Raw genomic sequence first — 21,100 nt, 5'->3', positions numbered from 1 at the left:
GCCGAAAGCGTGCGTCACTGCCGTGCTGGCAAGGGGAGCTTGCAAAAGGCTGCGCTCATTCATGCAATAGGTTGCGCGCAGGATGGAGTCTGGGAGCGTGCTTGCGGGAGGCGGGGCTTTGCACCAGTGACTTGCTTTTGAGGGTCATGTGGCCTGCCTTGCAGGGGAGGCTGCTGCTTGCGAGGAATCCTGGCACCTCCAAGGTGTTCTGCAGGTAAGGTGGCTGTGGGGATCACGCGGAGTGGGTGTGCGCGCAGAGAGCAGCTTTCTCCAGGCGCAGCAATTGCCAGCGGTTGCATTTCCTTGTTGTTGTTGCGTCGTTTAGTCATGTCCTCCTCTTCGTGACCCCCTGGACCAGAGCACGCCAGGCCCTCCTGTCTTCCACTGCCTCCCGCAGTTTGGTCAAACTCATGCTGGGAGCTTCGAGAACACTGTCCCACCATCTCGTCCTCTGTCGTCCCCTTCTCCTTGTGCCCTCCATCTTTCCCAACATCAGGGTCGTTTCCAGGGAGTCTTCTCTTCTCCTGAGGAGGCCAAAGCCTTGGAGCCTCAGCTTCACGATCTGCATTCCCTAACCCCCTGTTATAAGAAAAACTGCTCTTTTTCCCTTATGGGGTAGCCAAGAGCCCATATAGAGTCCTTTTGTAGGTTCTCTATCGGTAGGAGAAAAATGTTGTTGTTGCTGAGTCGCTTAGTCGTGTCCGACTCTTGGTGACCCCCTGGACCAGAGCATGCCAGGCCCTCCTGTCTTCCACTGCCTCCCGCAGTTTGGTCAAACTCATGCTGGTCGCTTCGAGAACACTGTCCCACCATCTCGTCCTCTGTCATACCCTTCTCCTTGCGCCCTCCATCTTTCCCAACATCAGGGTCTTTTCCAGGAAGTCTTCTCTTCTCATGAGGTGGCCAAAGTATTGGAGCCTCAGCTTCAGGATCTGTCCTTCCAGTGAGCACTCAGGGCTGATTTCCTTCAGAATGGAGAGGTTTGATCTTCTTGCAGTCCATGGGACTCTCAAGAGTCTCCTCCGGCACCGGAATTCAGAAGCATCCATTCTTCGGCGATCAGCCTTCTTTATGGTCCAGCTCTCACTTCCATACATCACTACTGGGAAAACCATAGCTTTTACAATACAGACCCTTGTTGGCAAGGTGATGTCTCTGCTTTTTAAGATGCTGTCCAGGTTTGTCATTGCTTTTCTCCCAAGAAGCAGGCGTCTTTTAATTTCGTGGCTGCTGTCACCATCTGCAGTGATCATGGAGCCCAAGAAAGTAAAATCTCTCACTGCCTCCATTTCTTCCCCTTCTATTTGCCAGGAGGTGATGGGACCAGTGGCCATGATCTTCGTTTTTTGATGTTGAGCTTCAAACCATATTTTGCTCTCTCCTCTTTCACCCTCATTAAAAGGTTCTTTAATTCCGCCTCACTTTCTGCCATCAATGTTGTGTCATCTGCAGATCTGAGGTTGTTGATATTTCTTCCAGCAATCTTAATTCCTGTTATAAGAAAAACTGCTCCTTTCCCCTTATGGGGTACCCAAGAGGCCATATACAGGAGTCCTTTCGTAGGTTCTCTATCGGTAGGAGAAAAATAACAGAGGCCAACCAGAGAATATTGAGAAGCAAAGCAGCTAGTGAGCCTGATCTTTATTCAACTGTTGCAGCTGGGTGCTAACTGCCACACGCCCCACGCTCTAACCCAGGGGTCAGCAAACTTTTTCAGCAGGGGGCCGGTCCACTGTCCCTCAGACCTTGTGGGGGGTCGGATTATATTTTGAAAAATAAAATAAAAAATGAACGAATTCCTATGCCCCACAAATAACCCAGAGATGCATTTTAAATAAAAGCACACATTCTACTCATGTAAAAACATGCTAATTCCTGGACCGTCCGCGGGCCGGATTGAGAAGGCAATTGGGCCGGATCCGGCCCCCAGGCCTTAGTTTGCCTACCCATGCTCTGACCGACTGAGCTATCCAACTGAAGAACGCTTTAAACCCGTTCTTGGAATGTTTCAAACCCTTGACTGCTTTGAGTTGGTTTTTGATTGAATCGGAAAAACTGCTTTATAATGTTTGCCATTTGTTTTTTGAGTTCTGTTATCTATTTGCCGCCCCTTGGCTTCTTTGGGAGGAAGGCCAAGGTATAAATTCAATATAAATTTGTTGCTGAATGTTGCTTTGTTGTTTATTTTAAAGTTCTTGTTACTTTTTGTATTGAATCAGGTTGTTACTGTTCATGTTTGATGTTATGATACGTGTTGGAGGCTGCCCAGAGTGGCTCGGGAAGCCCAGCCAGATGGGTGGGGTATGTATGTATGTATGAATGAATAAATAAATAAATGAAATTGATTAAAGAAAGTGTTATATATGCCTTTTCAAGGGAAGCAGGGAAATCCATGGCGGAAAAGACGCTCCAGCTGCAATGGCTGTCTCTACTGCTTGTTGTTGTTGTTTAGTCATTTAGTTGTGTCCGCCTCTTCGTGACCCCCTGGACCAGAGCACGCCAGGCCCTCCTGTCTTCCACTGCCTCCCGCAGTTTGGTCAAACTCATGCTGGTAGCTTCGAGAACACTGTCCCACCATCTCGTCCTCTGCCGTCCCCTTCTCCTTGTGCCCTCCATCTTTCCCAACATCAGGGTCTTTTCCAGGGAGTCTTCTCTTCTCATGAGGTGGCCAAAGTCTTGGAGTCTCAGCTTCAGGATCTGTCCTTCCAGTGAGCACTCAGGGCTGATTTCCTTCAGAATGGAGAGGTTTGATCTTCTTGCAGTCCATGGGACTCTCAAGAGTCTCCTCCGGCACCAGAATTCAAAAGCATCCATTCTTCGGCCATCAGCCTTCTTTATGGTCCAGCTTTCACTTCTATACATCACTACTGGGAAAACCATAGCTTTAACTATACGGACCTTTGTTGGCAAGGTGATGTCTCTGCTTTTTAAGATACTGTCTTTACTGTTATAGGCACTAAATGCTTCTGAATACCAGTTGCTGAAAATCACAAGTAGGGGAGAGTTGCTGCTTTTGCACTCAGGTCCAGCTTCTGGGCTTCTCCTGGTACTGTAAGAACAGGAGGCTGGACTAGATGGGCTCCCTTTGCCCCGTTCCACCTGCTGCTTGGCAGTTCTGACGCTCGCCAGCCATCTCGCTTGTCCCATTTCCTTCCACCGCAGGTCGTACTGCCGAGCCGCAAAGAGGGACACCATCTTTGCGCTGTCTTCGGGCCAAGGGAAATGCGGGGTGGCCGTGATTCGAACCAGCGGCCCGGCCAGCAGCATGGCTCTGGTCCGCCTGACGAGGGCGGAGGTGCCTCTTCCGAGAGTTGCCACGCTGCGGCGGATCTGCGACCCCCGGTCTTCCGAAACCCTGGACCGCGGCCTCGTCTTGTGGTTCCCAGGTGAGCAGATCTGGGCACCTGCGCTGAATGTATCTGTGAGGGTGAGGGGAGAGACTCCATCAGGCAAGGCCTCCTTCCACCTGCCTTGCCACACCCTCTGCTTCTCAATGTGTATTGTATTGTTTTATGTACTGTGGCTTGCCCTTGTTTTATTGATTATAGTTTAGATATTATTCTAACTGTTGAGTGGATTTCTGTTTAACTTTTATATGTTGATATTATTATTTTATACTATTCTGTGGGTTAAACCACAGAGCCTAGGACTTGCCGATCAGAAGGTAGGCGGTTCGAGTCCCCGCGACGGGGTGAGCTCCCGTTGCTCGGTCCCTGCTCCTGCCAACCTAGCAGTTTGAAAGCACGTCAAAGTGCAAGTAGATAAATAGGTACCACTCCGGCGGGAAGGTAAACAGCGTTTCCATGGTCGTGACGGACTCTGGGGTTGCGGTGCTCATCTTGCTTTATTGGCCGAGGGAGCCGGTGTGCAGCTTCTGGGTCATGTGGCCAGCATGACTAAGCCGCTTCTGGCGAACCAGAGCAGTGCACGGAAACGCCGTTTACCTTCCCACCGGAGTGGTACCTATTTATCTATTTGCACTTTGATGCGCTTTAAATTTCTGCCCTGCCTTTTCCTCACATGGGGCACTTTGGGGCAGCAGGCGGCAAAGGTGTAATTAATCCCAAGCGCTGTGTTGTTGTTGTTTTTCAGGGCCGGGCAGTTTCACGGGTGAAGACAGCGCAGAGTTCCACGTCCATGGAGGGCCGGCTGTGGTGAGCGGTGTCTTGAAAGCTTTGGGTGTGTCTTCCTTCCTGTATTCTAGGCTGACTGTTAGGCTGGGTGGCTTGGGCTGAAGGACCCTGTTTTGAAGACCTCTTGTTGCTTTTTCTAAAAAATGATAATAATAATTTAATTTTCCAGTTAGGTTTTCACAACTGAAAACAAAAATTAACTCACATTTCTACTGGATCTAGATATATACAAATGTTGTTTTTTAGTCGTTTAGTCGTGTCCGACTCTTCGTGACCCCCTGGACCAGAGCACGCCAGGCACTTCTGTCTTCCACTGCCTCCCACAGTTTGGTCAAACTCATGCTGGTAGCTTCAAAAACACTGTCCCACCATCTCGTCCTCTGTTGTTCCCTTCTCCTTGTGCCCTCTATCTTTCCCAATATCAGGGTCTTTTCCAGGGAGTCTTCTCTTCTCATGAGGTGGCCAAAGTCTTGGAGCCTCAGCTTCAGGATCTGTCCATCCAGTGAGCACTCAGGGCTGATTTCCTTCAGAATGGAGAGGTTTGATCTTCTTGCAGTCCATGGGACTCTCAAGAGTCTCCTCCAGCACCGGAATTCAAAAGCATCAGTTCTTCGGCGATCAGCCTTCTTTATGGTCCAGCTCTCACTTCCATACATCACTACTGGGAAAACCATAGCTTTAACTATATGGACCTTTGTTGGCAAGGTGATGTCTCTACTTTTAAGATGCTGTCTAGGTTTGTCATTGCTTTTCTCCCAAGAAGCAGGTGTCTTTTAATTTCGTGGCTGCTGTCACCATCTGCAGTGATCATGGAGCCCAAGAAAGTAAAATTTCTCACTGCCTCCATTTCTTCCCCTTCTATTTGCCAGGAGGTGATGGGGCCAGTGGCCATTTATACAAATACATTATCACAAATCTTCTCTTTGATATTCTTTGAATCTCTAGGCTACCCTCCATATCCTCTTCTGGTTCTTTTATATATAATCCAAATTCTTCTGTATTTCCATATTTATACAGTGGTACGTCCGGTTGCGGACGGGATCCGTTCCGGAGCTCTGGTCGGATCCTGGGGTTTCCGCAACGGGAGGTGCCTGTTCTGTGCATGTCAGCGTCGCGGTAGAGCGCTTCTGCGCATGTGCGCACGGCGTAACCCGGAAAAATACTTCCAGGTTTGCCGCATGTGTAACCTGAAGTATACGTAACCGGAGGTGAACGTAAGTAGAGGTATCGCTGTACTTTTCCAATTATTATTTCCCATATTTTCTCCCTCTTATTTTCTACTGGTTGCAAGCATTAACTCAAAATCCTGCCAATGTATCAAACCTGTTTGCAGTATTTCTGCACATAAATAGTAAACGATTCCCACTCTTTCTTAAACTTCTCGTTGTCATAGTCTCTGAGCTTTGGCTGTTAATTTTGCCATTTCTGCATAGTCCATGTGCTTGATTTGCCATTCTTCTTTAGTCGATATCTTTTCTTCCTTCCATCTTTGGGCTAACAATATCCGGGCGGCTGTTGTAGCATACATAAATATTTTCTTCTGCTCTTCAGGGAGTTTTCAATGTCTAAAACTCCTGGTAGAGGAACAAAGATCTAGAGATCATGCTAAGGGTGGCCAAATTCTGTGCGACTGCCATAAAACTTAGGGAACAAGCTGTACTACCAAAATGATTAAGGTTTAAAAGACAATTTTAGGTTATATTTTAGTGATCAAGATTTAATATATATTTTTAACTGCCACTATATCTGAATTCTCTGTGTTATACCCAATTCAATGTATTCCTGTTGCGTTTTATGATTTTCCTGATATTGTAAGTGAGCCGGAACTGGTCTGTGACCCTAATAATAAAATTCATTCTCATTCATTCATTCTTCAGGGAGTTCAGTTCCTATCAATCCTAGTAAGAAAGCTTTTGGGTTGTGTAATGTGTATGGGTTGCTTGTGCGTAAGTTGCCGCCTCTCCAGCCTTTGTTGCCTTGCTAAACCTTTCAGTCTGGACAGCCCTTCACTTCGTGGCTGCCTCAGTCGCTAGCAGAATCCGTCAGTGGGCGTTTCTTAAATCTTTTCCAACATAAAAGTTGTTTGACACCCAGTCTCCTCCTACTCTCTCTGCGCGGAAGTCTTCTGCGCAGGGTGGGCGTGGGTAGCGGAGGACCCGTGCTCTCCCCGCTGGTGTCCGGTGAAGAGTCCTGGAGCCCTCTCGCCGATTCCCCCATCAGCCCCTCTATATCCCTGGTGTTGCGCTGATCTGCTTCCCCATCTGCGGAGCTGCCTCTCTCCCTGCTGGGCCCTTCTCCAGCATCATTTGAGAGCCTTCCCTCTGCCTCTAGCTCCGATGTCAGTTCCCTGACAGGTTGTTGTTTTTTTTAGCAAAGGTTACTTTAAACATTTTTTTCAGTTCGTTATAGATTGTTTCCCAGAAGCTTTTAATAGGAAGGCCTCTTCTCTTGGTTCCAGGCTGCCTCCCTCTGCTGCGCCTTGCTGAACCTGGGGAATTCACCAAACGCGCCTTCCAGAATGGCAAGCTGGACTTGACCGCGGCAGAAGGCCTAGGGGACTTGATTCATGCCGAGACAGAAAGCCAGCGCCGGCAGGCTCTCCGCCAGATGGAGGGGGACTTGGGGCGCCTCTACCGGCGTTGGAGCGACACCCTCACAAAGGCAAGGGAATTGGGGTCACTTACTGGGATGTGGGTGGCGCTGTGGTCTAAACCACAGAGCCTAGGACTTGCCGATCAGAAGGTCGGCGGTTCGAATCCCTGCAATGACGGGGTGAGCTCCCGTTGCTCGGTCCCTGCTCCTGCCAACCTAGCAGTTCGAAAGCACGTCAAAGTGCAAGTAGATAAATAGGTACCACTCCGGCGGGAAGGTAAACGGTGTTTCCGTGCGCTGCTCTGGTTCACCAGAAGCGGCTTAGTCATGTTGGCCACATGACCTGGAAGCTGTACGCCGGCTCCCTCGGCCAGTAAAGCGAGATGAGCGGTGCAACCCCAGAGTCGGCCACAACTGGACCTAACGGTCAGGGGTCCCTTTATCTTTTTACATAATTATTCCCTCCTCTCTGACCAATAAAAGGAGCGGCTGACCTTTTTTTGTTCCCACAGGCCTTGGCCCACCTTGAAGCCTACATTGACTTCAGCGAAGACGACAACATTGAGGAGGGAGTCCTTTCTCAAGGTAAGGAGCCTGCCATGGAGAGGGGAACCCACTTAGAACCCTTCCTCCCATGCCCAAATAAATGTTGACATCTCAACGGTTTGGCCCCAACGGCAGCGATAGAAGCGCAGCCACCCTGCCTTTAAAATAAAAGAAGAAGAAGAGAAGAGTTTGGATTTGATATCCCACCTTTCACTCCCTTTAAGGAGTCTCAAAGCGGCTAACATCCTCCTTTCCCTTCCTCCCCCACAACAAACCCTCTGTGAGGTGAGTGGGGCTGAGAGACTTCAGAGAAGTGTGACTGGCCCAAGGTCACCCAGCAGCTGCAGGTGGAGGAGCGGGGAATCGAACCCGGTTCACCAGATTACGAGTCCACCGCTCTTAACCACTAGACCACACTGGCTCTCAAAAGGTTGGACAATGAGTTGCTGCGCCATCAAAGATAACAGATTTCGACAACATCCCAGAATTGGAACGGAATCAGATGAAGCTGAGCTGATGAAAAGGCAGCTGGAAAAACTTTATATTAACAAAGCTATATTCGGCGGTTGAAATTACTGTATCTTTTGCTCTATAAGACTCACTTTTCCCCTCCTAAAAAGTAAGGGGAAATGTGTGTGCGTCTTATGGGGCGAATGCAGGCTGCGCAGCTATCCCAGAAGCCAGAACAGCAAGAGGGATTGCTGCTTTCACTGCGCAGCGATCCCTCTTGCTGTTCTGGCTTCTGAGATTGAGAATATATTTTTTCTTATTTTCCTCCTCCAAAAACTAGGCGCGTCTTGTGGTCTGGTGCGTCTTATAGAGTGAAAAATATGGTATATGGTGTTTGACATGAATGAGAATCCTGGACCCAGGGACAAAAAATTACCAAGCATTAATATCGAGATGTGGAAAATATGGAAACAGCAAGGAGAAGCAGACAAACTGGAACGTGTCCAGAGGAGGGCAACCAAAATGGTCAAAGGCCTGGAAACGATGCCTTATGAGGAACGGCTAAGGGAGCTGGGCATGTTTAGCCTGGAGAAGAGGAGGTTAAGGGGTGATATGATAGCCATGTTCAAATATATAAAAGGATGTCACATAGAGGAGGGAGAAAGGTTGTTTTCTGCTGCTCCAGAGAAGCGGACACGGAGCAATGGATCCAAACTACAAGAAAGAAGATTCCACCTAAACATTAGGAAGAACTTCCTGACAGTAAGAGCTGTTCGACAGTGGAATTTGCTGCCAAGGAGGGTGGTGGAGTCTCCTCCTTTGGAGGTCTTTAAGCAGAGGCTTGACAACCATATGTCAGGAGTGCTCTGATGGTGTTTCCTGCTTGGCAGGGGGTTGGACTCGATGGCCCTTGTGGTCTCTTCCAACTCTAGGATTCCATGATTCTATGAACTAAGATGCGGAGATATGCTCCAGAGATCCAGACCGTGGGGAGCCCCAATAAATTAATAAATACTATTTGGACTATAATTTGATCTTTTTTATTTTAGTTTTTTTAGTTTTTTAATTGAAGTATTATGATTGGATATTTAATTGGATGTTCTTTTAGTGGAAAATCAATAAAAACGATTTAAAAATAAAATAAAATGTGAAAGGTGCTGGGGGAAGGAAGGAAAAGCATTGGAAAGCCAGGAAGGGAAGTTTTTTAGGGGGAAATGTGCGGTTTTGAGACAATAGCCATAATCGGAGAGGCTCTGTCTTTTATTTCTTCCTTCTGACTGTTTCACAGTGGAAGAGGCCGTTGAGGCATTGGAGAAGGAGATGCGGGAGCACTTGGAAGATGGCCGCCGTGGCGGGAGGCTGAGGGACGGAGTCCATGTGGTGATCGCAGGGCCCACCAACGCCGGGAAAAGCAGCCTCCTTAACCACCTATGTGAGCAGGAAGGACATTGGGTGGTGGCGGGGAGTTCTTTGGGCATGGCATGAATGGGAAAAAAAAGAGTTAAAGAGGTAAAGGGACCCCTGACTATTAGGTCCAGTCATGACCGACTCTGGGGTTGCGGCATTCATCTCGCTTTACTGGCCGAGGGAGCCGGCGTACAGCTTCCAGGTCATGTGGCCAGCAGGACGAAGCCGCTTCTGGAGAACCAAAGCAGCGCATGGAAACGCCGTTTACCTTCCCGCCGGAGTAGTAGCTATTTATCTACTTGCACTTTGACGTGCTTTCGAACTGCTAGGTTGGCAGGAGCTGGGACCGAGCAACAGGAGCTCACCCCGTCATTGCGGGGATTCGAACCGCCAACCTTCTGATCGGAAAGTCCTAGGTTTAACCCACAGCGCCACCCGCGTCCCTTAAAAAAAAAAGTTGGGGCTGCTCAATTATATTCTGCTGTTTTGTACCTTTGCTACCCTGGGCTCCTTTGTGAGGAAAAAGGGGGATAGAAATTTAACAAAGGACAATGTTTTCAGTCCTGATCTGCATGGCTGGCCTGATTTACATGTTGTTGTTTAGTCGTTTAGTTGTGTCCGACTGTTTGTGACCCCCTGGACCAGAGCACGCCAGGCCCTCCTGTCTTCCACTGCCTCCCGCAGTTTGGTCAAACTCATGCTGGTAGCTTCGAGAACACTGTCCCACCATCTCGTCCTCTGTCGTCCCCTTCTCCTTGCGCCCTCCATCTTTCCCAACATCAGGGTCTTTTCCAGGGAGTCTTCTCTTCTCCTGAGGTGGCCAAAGTCTTGGAGCCTCAGCTTCAGGATCTGTCCTTCCAGTGAGCACTCAGGGCTGATTTCCTTCAGAATGGAGAGCTTTGATCTTCTTGCAGTCCATGGGACTCTCAAGAGTCTCCTCCAGCACCAGAATTCAAAAGCATCCATTCTCCGGCGATCAGCCTTCTTGATGGTCCAGCTCTCACTTCCATACATCACTGCTGGGAAAACCAGAGCTTTTACTATACGGACCTTTGTTGGCAAGGTGATGTCTCTACTTTAGAGGCCTGATTAACATGGCAGTCGTTACCGACTCTGGGTTGCAGTGCTCATCTCGCTTTACTGGCCGAGGGAGCCGGCGTACAGCTTCCGGGTCATGTGGCCAGCAGGACTAAGCCGCTTCTGGCGAACCAGAGCAGTGCACGGAAACGCCATTTACCTTCCTGCCGGAGCGGTACCTATTGATCTACTTGCATTTTGATGTGTTTTCTAACTGCTAGGTTGGCAGGAGCAGGGACCGAGCAACGGGAGCTCACCCCGTCATTGCGGGGATTCGAACCGCCGACCTTCTGATCCGCAGGCCCAAGAGGCTCACTGGTTTAGACCACAGCGCCACCCACGTCCTTGCAGCTGTTGATATTTGCTTGTAATGCTTCGTACAGTCACATAGCCCAGTAATGTCAACTCCGGCTGGCAGCAGGAGCTGCTGAAGGAGGCAAGGAAGCCATACAGCCCCCACCCCTTGCTTTACAGAGAACCTTCCAAATTTCCCTTCCCTGTTTTGTGGACTGATTTATTTATTTTTTTCCCAGTGGCTGCAGCTGAGTTGGGGATTCTGCCATCGAAACGGCTTGCTGCCCAGATCCGTCCGCCACCTCTGCCCCTTTGTGCTATAGATCATTATGCTAATTGCCAGTTCTCTGGATGGATTAATTATAATTATAATCCTCGGCTCCCTCTTCATATGGTTGCTTTTGCCAACACTGTAAACATGAAGAACACCAGTGGCTGAGAATCGCAAGTGGAGTTCACTGCCTCACAAGTAGAGGGAAGTTCACTGGATGGCGCTGTGGTCTAAACCACTGAGCTTCTTGGGCTTGCCGATCGGAAGGTGGGTGGTTCGAATCCCCGAGATGGAGTGAGCTCCCGTTGCTCTGTCCCAGCTCCTGCAAACCTAGCAGTTCGAAAGCACGCCAGCGCAAGTAGATAAATAGGTACCACTGCAGTGGGAAGGTAAACGGCATTTCTGTGCGCTCTGGTTTCCGTCACTGTGTCCTGTTGTGCCAGAAGCGGTTTAGTCCTGCTGGCCACATGACCCGGAAAGCTGTCTGTGGACAAACGCCGGCTCCTTCAGCCTGAAAGTGGGATGAGCGCCGCAACCCCATAGTCACCTTGGACTGGACTTAACCATCCAGGGGTCCTTTACCTTTACCTTTTTTATTCAGGTTCTCTTTGGGGGCTTCCTATAATTAGGGGCATCTTGTTGGCCACTGTGAAGACAGGCCGCTGGACTGGACTGGACGGGCCAACTTTGGCCTGATCCAGCTCCAGCGTTCTTCCCATCTTCTGAGCATCTAAATTCTACCTTCCCTCCCTAATTCAACTGTTGTCCTCCCTCAGGTCAGAAGCCGGCAGCCATTGTTTCCCCCATAGCAGGGACCACACGGGATGTGGTGGAGGCGGCGCTGAACATCGGCGGGTTCCCTGTGGTGCTGAGCGACACGGCAGGACTGCGGGACACCAGTGATGTTGTTGAGATGGAGGGAGTGAACCGGGCTCGGCAAAGGTGAGTGGGAAAAGGCGACGGCGGCAGCAGTTGTTGTTTAGTCGTTTAGTCGTGTCCGCCTCTTCGTGACCCCCTGGACCAGAGCACACCAGGCACTCCTGTCTTCCACTGCCTCCCGCAGTTGGGTCAAACTCACGCTGGTAGCTTCGAGAACACTGTCCCACCATCTCGTCCTCTGTCGTCCCCTTCTCCTTGTGCCCTCCATCTTTCCCAACATCAGGGTCTTTTCCAGGGAGTCTTCTCTTCTCATGAGGTGGCCAAAGTATTGGAGCCTCAGCTTCAGGATCTGTCCTTCCAGTGAGCACTCAGGGCTGATTTCCTTCAGAATGGAGAGGTTTGATCTTCTTGCAGTCCATGGGACTCTCAAGAGTCTCCTCCAGCACCAGAATTCAAAAGCATCCATTCTTCGGCGATCAGCCTTCTTTATGGTCCAGCTCTCACTTCCATACATCACTACTGGGAAAACCATAGTGTTAGCTTTCATGGATCACTGCCTTGCCATGGCGAAGGGGCTTGAATAACTCAGAGAAGCTATGAACTATGCGGAGCAGGGCACCCAAGATGAACAGGTCATAGTGGAGAGTTTTGACCAAACGTGATCCACCTGGAGGAGGAAACTAGTTTTCGGAGCACCTAGTTTTTGGAGGAGGAAAAGAAGAAAAAAAATATTCTGAATCTCAGAAGCCAGAACAGCAAGAGGGATCGCTGTGCAGCGAAAGCAGCGATCCCTCTTGCTGTTCTGGCTTCTGGGATAGCTGCGCAGCCTGCATTCGCTCCATAAGACGCACACACATTTCCCCTTACTTTTTAGGAGGGAAAAAGTGAGTCTTATAGAGCGAAAAATACGGTTTTTTGTTGCACTGAGCTAAGGCTTTTAACTGGCTCTCTGTTCCCTGCAGGGTGGAGGTTGCTGATCTCGTTCTTGCCATCCTGGATGCAGCGGATGTGGCCCAGAAGCCTAAGCAACTGGTCCCTGCCTTGCTGGACATCCTGCCGCCGGACGATCCAAAAGAGACCCGGCCGTACTTGCTGGTTCTAAACAAGATGGACCTGCTTGGCGACAAGGAACGGGCGGATCTGCTGGCGAACTTTGCTGACTCGGACCTGGCGCCGGCCTGCTTTCTCTCTTGCAAAACGGGAGAAGGGATCGCTACCTTCCTGAGCGTGTTGGGGAAGCAGCTGGCTGAAATGTGAGGACCGACCGGGAGGGAAGGTGCCATGAGGGATGGGCTGGGCTGGGCTTGCCCCTCTCACCTGCAACTCTGGAGAGCTGCAACTGGTCAGTGTAGGCAACGCTGAACCAAGTGGACCAGTGCTTTTGACTGGGTTTAAAGGTAAAGGGACCCCTGACCATTAGGTCCAGTCGTGACCGACTCTGGGGTTGCGGCGCTCATCTCGCTTTATTGCCCAAGGGAGCCGGCGTACAGCTTCCAGGTCATGTGGCCAGCAGGACTAAGCCGCTTCTGGCGAACCAGAGCTGCACACGGAAACACCGTTTACCTTCCCGCCAGAGTGGTACCTATTTATCTACTTGCACTTTGACGTGTTTTGAACTGCTAGGTTGGCAGGAGCAGGGACCGAGCAACGGGAGCTCACCCCATTGCAGGGATTTGAACTGCCGACCTTCGGATCGGCAAGTCCTAGGCTCTGTGGTTTAACCCACAGCACCACCTGCGTCCCTTGACTGGGTTTATTTTTTTAATAAAAAAAAATATTCATTTTATAATACAAATAAAAATCACAAACAGAAAAGACAAACAATACAAACAAATTCTTGTCATATCCTTATTTTTCTAAACATTGTTAGGTGGGCTTCCCCAGGTCCCACCTGATTTTCATTTTACTTCATCTTTAGCAGTTTACATATATCATAATTTTTAACCATCTTTTTTTTATAAATCACACTTAAAATAACTTCACATTTTATCCCTTACAAATAATACTGTTTTAAAATACCCTATCTTCTAACACTACAGCCTTTATAAGCTATTCTAAGGTTTAAATATTTAACATATTTTTTCAAATATTCCTTAAACTTCTTCCAGTTTTCTTCCACCGTCTCTTCTCTCTGTTCTCGGAGTCTCCCGGTCAGTTCGGCAAGTTCCATATAGTCCATCATCTTTCTTTTGACTGTCTTTAAGGTTCGAATCCCTGTGACGGGGCGAGCTCCCGTTGTTCGGTCCCTGCTCCTGCCAACCTAGCAGTTCAAAAGCACATCAAAGTGCAAGTAGATAAATAGTGGTTTCCGAACGGTTTTGGGAGTTGAACGGGCTTCCAGAATGGATTAGGTTGGAGAAGCAATGTTCCACTGTATTAAAAAAAGTTTTAATCGCACATAAATTTCCAGATGAAACATATATCGTGATACAGTGGTGCCTCGCAAGACGAAATTAATTCGTTCCGCAAGTCTCTTCGTCTTGCGGTTTTTTCGTCTTGCGATGCACGGTTTCCCATAGGAATGCATTGAAAATCAATTAATGCGTTCCTAGGGAAACCGCCTTCAGACCAGGTCCGGGGACAGTCTGTCCCCGGACCTCTTCTGAAGGCTGGGGGGGGGGGGGACAAGGGCTTTTCTTCCCACCCCCAGCATTTTAAAAAACCCTGGGACAGCGGAGGACTTCTCCGCTGTCCGGGCAATCTTAAAATGCTGGCGGGCGGCATTTTAAAATCGCCCCGGGACAGCGGAGGACTTCTCCGCTGTCCGGGGCGATTTAAAAGCCCCTGGGAAGGCTCCGAAGCGGGGCGGTGGGGGAAGGTGTTCCCGCCCCCCCGCCCCGCTTCGGAGCACCGGGAGAAACGATCTCCCCGCAGCCGCTTGCTTCAAAAGGGGTCCGGGACCTCTTTTGAAGCAAGCGGCTGCGGAGAGAAGCGCAGCCGCTTGCTTCAAAAGAGGTCCGGGGGCAGCGGGAAGCGCTTCCCGCTGCCCCCGGACCTCTTTTGAAGCAAGGGGCGGTGGGGAGAAGCGATCTCCCCGCCGCCCCTTGCTTCAAAAGAGAAGACCCGCTGTCCCCGGGGCAAGCTTCGTTTTGCGAAGCAAGCCCATAGGGAAATTCGTCTTGCGAGGCAACTCGAAAACAAAAAAACCTTTCGTTTTGCGAGTTTTTCGTCTCGCGAGGCGTTCGTCTTGCGGGGTACCACTGTATTGGCACTATGTCTAACTTTAGCTCTCAAATTTTGCTTTACCGTTACTCTGGGCACCACAGTGAGGAGGGTTATGTATTTATCCGTCTCTACATTACATAAAAGGGACGCGGGTGGCACTGTGGGTTAAACCACAGAGCCTAGACTTGCTGATCAGAAGGTTGGCAGTTCGAATCTCCACAATGGGGTGAGCTCCCGTTGCTCAGTCCCTGCTCCTGCCAGCCTAGCAGTTTGAAAGCACACCAGTGCAAGTAGATAAATAGGTACCACTCCGGCGGGAAGGTAAACGGCGTTTCCGTGTGCTGCTCTGGTTCGCCAGAAGCGGCTTAGTCCTGTGGCCACATGACCCGGAAGCTGTACGCCGGCTCCCTCAGCCAATAAAGCGAGATGAGCGCCGCAACCCCAGAGTTGGCCACGACTGGACCTAATGGTCAGGGGTCCCTTTACCTTTTAAGGCAGCTTCCTAGGTTTGCAGTTCCCCCTCTACAGTGGTACCTCGGGTTAAGTACTTAATTTGTTCCAGAGGTCCGTACTTAACCTGAAACTGTTCTTAACCTGAAGCACCACTTTAGCTAATGGGGCCTCCTGCTGCCACCGCTACGCTGGAGCATGATCTCTGTTCTCATCCCGAAGCAAAGTTCTTAACCCGAGGTGCTATTTCTGGGTTAGCAGAGTCTGTAACCTGAAGCGTATGTAACCCGAGGTACCACTGTACATACAAAGCCTTTTACCTAACTACAGTAAATGTGTCTTCTCGCCCTCCAGGTGCGGCGACCCTCTCACAGGCTCCCCCAGCCCCACGCAAGCGCGCCACCAGCTCAGCTTAGCCAAATGTCTAGAGGCCCTGGGGCGCTTTGGCCACTACCGGGCCGTGGATCTCGCTCTGGCCGCGGAGGAATTGCGGCAAGCCCGGCGACTGCTGGGACGTCTGACGGGACAGGTGGGGTCTGAAGAGATCCTGGAGCTCATCTTCAAGGATTTTTGCATCGGCAAGTGATGGAGTGACGCAACGGGGTGAGCTCCTGTTGCTCGGTCCCTGCTCCTGCCAGCCTAGCAGTTTGAAAGCACACCAGTGCAAGTAGATAAATAGGTACCACTCCGGCGGGAAGGTAAACGGCGTTTCTGTGCGCTGCTCTGGGCTTAGTCCTGCTGGCCACATGACCCAGAAGCTGGACACTGGCTCCCTCGGCCAGTAAAGCGAGATGAGCGCCGCAACCTCAGAGTCATCCCCGACTGGACCTAATGGTCAGGGGTCCCTTTACCTTTAAGTGATGGAGGCAAACAGAGAGCATCTTATCCCACCTTTTGGAGCCGGGTGCAGCTGGAGCATGGCGCCATCTGGCGTGTGGGGGTGGTTTTGCGGTTCGAAGTATATTTTGGCCGGGGCAAAGGGACCTTGAGACTCTTTTTAAAAAAATAATAATTTTTTGGGTGAAATTTTATTTACAACGTAACACAAACCCCCTACCCCCCCGACACAGAAATCCACCCCCATCAGACACAAATATAACAAGCAACAAGCATAATATACAACAATACAAACAACCAAATAAAAGACTTCCTTTATCCTGTTTCTGGCGTCCTTATTTACTTCTTATAAGCTGTTTCCTTTATGAATAATTATTAAGATTTTTCTAATTATAACTTAAATATCCACAAAGTCTCCTGCAGACATTAATCGAAACAAGTCCGGGTATGAATTTTAGGGCACTGTTTTGTGAAGTATTCTCTGCATTTTCCCCATGCTTTTTGAAATTCTTGCCTAGCATGATCTCTAATTGCCTCTGTTAATCTAGCCAGTTTGTCTTGCCGTTCTATTTTTGTTAGCACAATTTCTTTTTCCCAGTTATTAGCAATTAGGATCCTTGCCGCTCCTGTAGCATAGAGGAATATTTTCTGATCTTCTCTTGCTATACCTGCCTCCGTTATCACTAGTAGAAAAGCTTCTATATTTTTAATAAAGTTATACTTAAACATTTTTTTAAGCTCGTCATACACTATGTTCCAGAAGCTTTTGATTTTTTCACAGGTCCACCAAACATGTCTAAGTGTCCCCTCTGTTTTACCACACCTCCAACACAGATTTGTTTTTGTCTTCTACATTTTAGCTATTTTGGTAGGTGTTCGGTACCATCTATAAAACATCTTGATTAGATTTTGGGACCTTGAGACTCTTGTCAATGGATGGGATAGCATCAGAGCTGTCCTGGCAGGGGGCAGGATTTTGCGGAGGGAAAGCAATGTTTGGGGCAGAGCACTGATGTTCCAATTTTTGTGCCAATCAGTTGTTCCATATCCAGTTCTAACTGTAGCTTCTTGTCCCACGTAGAGATTTCTCAGGAGACAGATGAGGTGATCAGGCACCCCCATTTCTTTAAGAATTTGCCATAGTTTGCTGTGGTTGACACAGTCAAAGGCTTTTGCATAGTCAATGAAGCAGAAGTAGATGTCTTTCTGGAACTCTCTAGCTTTCTCATAATCCAGCGCATGTTTGCAATTTGGTCTTATACGCAGAATTCATTTGGAAGGCTAGGCTGGGTGAATCCCTAGCCGGAATTAAGATTGCCGGAAGAAATATCAACAACCTCAGATATGCAGATGACACAACCTTGATGGCAGAAAGTGAAGAGGAATTAAAGAACCTTTTAATGAGGGTGAAAGAGGAGAGCGCAAAATATGGTCTGAAGCTCAACATCAAAAAAGCGAAGATCATGGCCACTGGTCCCATCACCTCCTGGCAAATAGAAGGGGAAGAAATGGAGGCAGTGAGAGATTTGACTTTCTTGGGCTCCATGATCACTGCAGATGGTGACAGCAGCCACGAAATTAAAAGACGCCTGCTTCTTGGGAGAAAAGCAATGACAAACCTAGACAGCATCATAAAAAGCAGAGACATCACCTTGCCGACAAAGGTTCGTATAGTTCAAGCTCTGGTTTTCCCAGGAGTGATGTATGGAATTGAGAGCTGGACCGTCAAGAAGGCTGATGGCCGAAGACTGGATGCTTTTGAATTCTGGTGCTGGAGGAGACTCTTGAGAGCCCCATGGACTGCAAGAAGATCAAACCTCTCCATTCTGAAGGAAATCAGCCCTGAGTGCTCACTGGAAGGACAGATCCTGAAGCTGAGGCTCGAGTACTTTGGCCACCTCATGAGAAGAGAAGACTCCCTGGAAAAGACCCTGATGTGGGGAAAGATGGAGGGCACAAGGAGAAGGGGGCGACAGAGGACGAGATGGTGGGACAGTGTTCTCGAAGCTACCAGCATGAGTTTGACCAAGCTGCGGGAGGCAGTGGAAGACAGGAGTGCCTGGCGTGGTCTGGTCCAGGGCATCACAAAGAGTCGGACATGACTAAACGACGCAACAACAACTGATGTTCCAGATTTCATACTTTTAAAAGACTTTGAAAGGCTCGTTAAAATAGCGGTTATGCATTTTATGCTGTGCAGAAAACAGGATGATGATGATGTTTTAATAAAATAGTTGTGAGAAGTTCTATATTGAGGCAGGTGTTTATTTTGAGAACTGAGATTTATGTATGACGACGGGTTTATATGTATTTATTTTCTACCCCTCCACTTAAGAGGCAGTGCCTTATCATAGCTTTTCAGCTGAAGCAAATTACAGATGATGGTTGACTGTTCTCTTTTCAAGTCTGAGAAACGGCTTTTGAAATGTTGTTATCAGTGTTGAAAATGTTTTCACACACACATACACTTCCAACATTGTTGCATATTGTGCCTGAAAATTATGTTTTATTTGGCTTCAACTGGAGTGCGGAAAGGTGCAGGGAGGAAAACACTGCAAAGGATATCATAGGAATTAGTAATTTTTCTGCCCATCTTGACTAAATAAGATCCCTGTATTTTGCTACCAAAAGAATGAGCCTTTTTCTCATGCAGTCTTAAAAGCATCCAATCTCCCCCAGAATAAAAGGCTAATCTACATTGTTCGCTGAAATAAAATATTTTTATTTTTCACCTTTATTGCATATTGGGAGAACTGGGCCAAAACGAACAAGATGAATTTCAATAGCCACAAATGTTAAGTTCCACATTTTACCTCACCATTTTATGGAGGGGGGGTTATTAAAAGAGGAGAAATGACAAACAAAAGTGTTAAAAGGCTATCTCAGAATGAGCAGAATGCCTTTCCCATTTGAAAGACTTTTTATTTTTAAAGGTTTTAATAAATTTCACCTCACGATTTTAAGGAAGGGAGTTATTGAAAGAGGCTGATGGGACTTGTAGTCCAAAACATCTGGAGCACAGTGCGGCGCTCATCTCGCTTTATTGGCCGAGGGAGCTGGCGTACAGCTTCTGGTTCATGTGGCCAGCACAGTGGCGTAGCGTGGGGGGTGCAGGGGGGCCCGGCCGCACTGGGCGCAACATCTGGGGGGGGCAAGCGCTCGCACTCACAGCTCTCTGCCCCTACCTGGCTCACTCACTCTCTCTCACTGCAGTGCTGGCTGTGCGAATCCGATCCGAGCCGCTGGGTCGCCGCCCACTGTGGAGGGGGTGGGTGCCAGGCGTGCGGTGCGGAGAGAGAGCGAGGGACTATCTGGGGGAGGGACAGTGCAGCGGCCGTCCAGCGCAGCGCTGAGCGCGGGAGAGAACCACACCAGACCAGACCAGGCAGCAGCAAGAAGAAGCTGGCAGCGGCGGCAGGTTAGGGGTTAGGGGGCGCAAATTACTTGCCTTGCCCCGGGTGCTGACAACCCACGCTACGCCACTGGGCCAGCACATCACAAAACAGAACACAACTGTAACGAAAAGTCACAGTAATATCCATATAGGGGAAACAAACACATCATGTGAATAAACACTAAAACAATGCCCAACAATAAAATACAAAACTGCTTCTCCAGTTTTCAAAGCTTAGTATTTCATTTTTCAATTTTACGAAGAACCCGTAGTTATAAAAATCATAAAATCACCGAATGAGAAACAAGGATGTTTGATACCAGCCCAGAAATTTGGTTAGGGTCTGAAAAGACTTGAAAATTTTTTTAATGCAGTGGAAAATTGTACTTTTGGCCCCACATAGCAAGGTGGAAGAAGGATCCCTCAATCTCACTGTGAGCTGAACTGGTCAAAACAATAATTTATTTTGTCATGCCTGAGATACAGTGGTACCTCTGGTTAAGTACTTAATTCGTTCTGGAGGTCTGTTCTTAACCTGAAACTGTTCTTAACCTGAAGCACCACTTTAGCTAATGGGGCCTCCTGCTGCCGCCACACGATTTCTGTTCTCATCCTGAAGCAAAGTTCTTAACCCGAGGTACTATTTCTGGGTTAGCGGAGTCTGTAACCTGAAGCGTATGTAACCTGAAGCGTATGTAACCTGAGGTACCACTGTACTTAAAATGGTGGCTTGTTTGTTCCAGATGCAGTTCAGTGCGTCCAATGCCCAGACGATCAGCACCCAAACGAGAAATGAAACCAGTGCGTTTCCAAGAAAATCAACTTCCTTTCCTATCATGAGATCCTGGGCTTTGTTTTGGTATTCCTTGCCCTTTTCTTCTCCCTACTCACCTCTTTAGTCTTGGCAACCTTCATTAAACATCGAGACACACCCACTGTCAGAGCCAACAACCGGGACCTCACCTACGTCCTTCTCGTCTCCCTCCTCCTCTGCTTCTTTTGCTCCTTCCTCTTCATCGGCCGACCCGGGAAGGTCACCTGCCTCCTCCGACAAACGGCTTTCGGCATCGTCTTCTCTGCTGCCGTTTCTTCCGTCTTGGCCAAAACCGTCACCGTGGTCCTAGCCTTCATGGCCACCAAGCCAGGAAACATGGCGAGGAAACTGCTGGACAGACAACTGACCAACTGCATCGTCCTGACCAGCCCCATGATCCAAGTTCTTATCTGCGCGGTGTGGCTAGGAACCTCCCCTCCGTTCCCAAACTTGGACTTCCATTCCCTGGTTGGAGAGATTGTAGTGGAATGCAATGAAGGCTCCGTCGCCATGTTTTATTCTGTCCTAGGTTACATGGCCTTCCTGGCCCTCGTCAGCTTCACGGTGGCTTTCCTAGCTAGGAAGTTGCCCGACAGCTTTAACGAAGCCAAGTTTATCACCTTCAGCATGCTGGTCTTTTGCAGTGTCTGGGTCTCCTTTGTCCCAACTTACCTGAGCACCAAGGGGAAGCTCATGGTGGCTGTGGAGATCTTCTCCATCTTGGCCTCCGGGGCTGGTCTCCTCGGCTGCATCTTTCTCCCCAAATGTTACATTATTATCCTGAGGCCCCA

At 49.0% G+C, this 21,100-nt stretch overlaps 2 protein-coding genes across 4 annotated transcripts in view; both read left to right on the top strand.

The window, feature by feature from the left end:
- On the top strand, positions 1-20,438 carry GTPBP3 (GTP binding protein 3, mitochondrial). Of its 3 annotated transcripts, none has more exons than XM_083483940.1 (10): positions 1-214; positions 3,163-3,386; positions 4,093-4,179; positions 6,592-6,794; positions 7,238-7,310; positions 9,010-9,153; positions 11,547-11,712; positions 12,612-12,902; positions 15,619-15,867; positions 20,239-20,438. In XM_083483940.1, exons 1-9 carry the CDS (start codon positions 147-149, stop codon positions 15,848-15,850), a joined length of 1,488 nt encoding a protein of 495 aa, XP_083340066.1. In that variant the 5' UTR covers positions 1-146; the 3' UTR covers positions 15,851-15,867; positions 20,239-20,438. The 3 variants fall into 3 exon arrangements, with proteins under 3 accessions (XP_083340066.1, XP_083340067.1, XP_083340065.1); XM_083483941.1 differs by lacking the exon at positions 20,239-20,438 and adding an exon at positions 17,368-17,749; XM_083483939.1 differs by lacking the exon at positions 20,239-20,438 and having other exon boundaries at positions 2-214; positions 15,619-16,425.
- LOC310697487 (duodenase-1-like) overlaps positions 4,295-21,100 on the top strand; it is a 167,352-nt gene continuing 150,546 nt past the window's right edge. The window contains exon 1 of the mRNA XM_083484187.1: positions 4,295-4,381. The gene's annotated coding sequence lies outside the window, so the exon portion shown is untranslated. The remainder of the gene's footprint in view (positions 4,382-21,100) is intronic.

The sequence above is a fragment of the Podarcis liolepis genome (assembly GCF_965112155.1).
Source record: "Podarcis liolepis genome assembly, chromosome: 18".
In the NCBI taxonomy this organism is placed as follows: Eukaryota; Metazoa; Chordata; class Lepidosauria; order Squamata; family Lacertidae; genus Podarcis; species Podarcis liolepis.
This window is presented reverse-complemented; position numbering and strand designations above follow the sequence as displayed.

Bases quoted from the DNA above. Each gene is read 5' to 3' on its own strand.
- GTPBP3 (XM_083483940.1), top strand. From the start codon at position 147: ATGTGGCCTGCCTTGCAGGGGAGGCTGCTGCTTGCGAGGAATCCTGGC. The intron at 215-3,162 runs GTAAGGTGGCTG...CTTCCACCGCAG, and splicing joins ACCTCCAAGGTGTTCTGCAG to GTCGTACTGCCGAGCCGCAA. The intron at 11,713-12,611 runs GTGAGTGGGAAA...TGTTCCCTGCAG, and splicing joins GTGAACCGGGCTCGGCAAAG to GGTGGAGGTTGCTGATCTCG.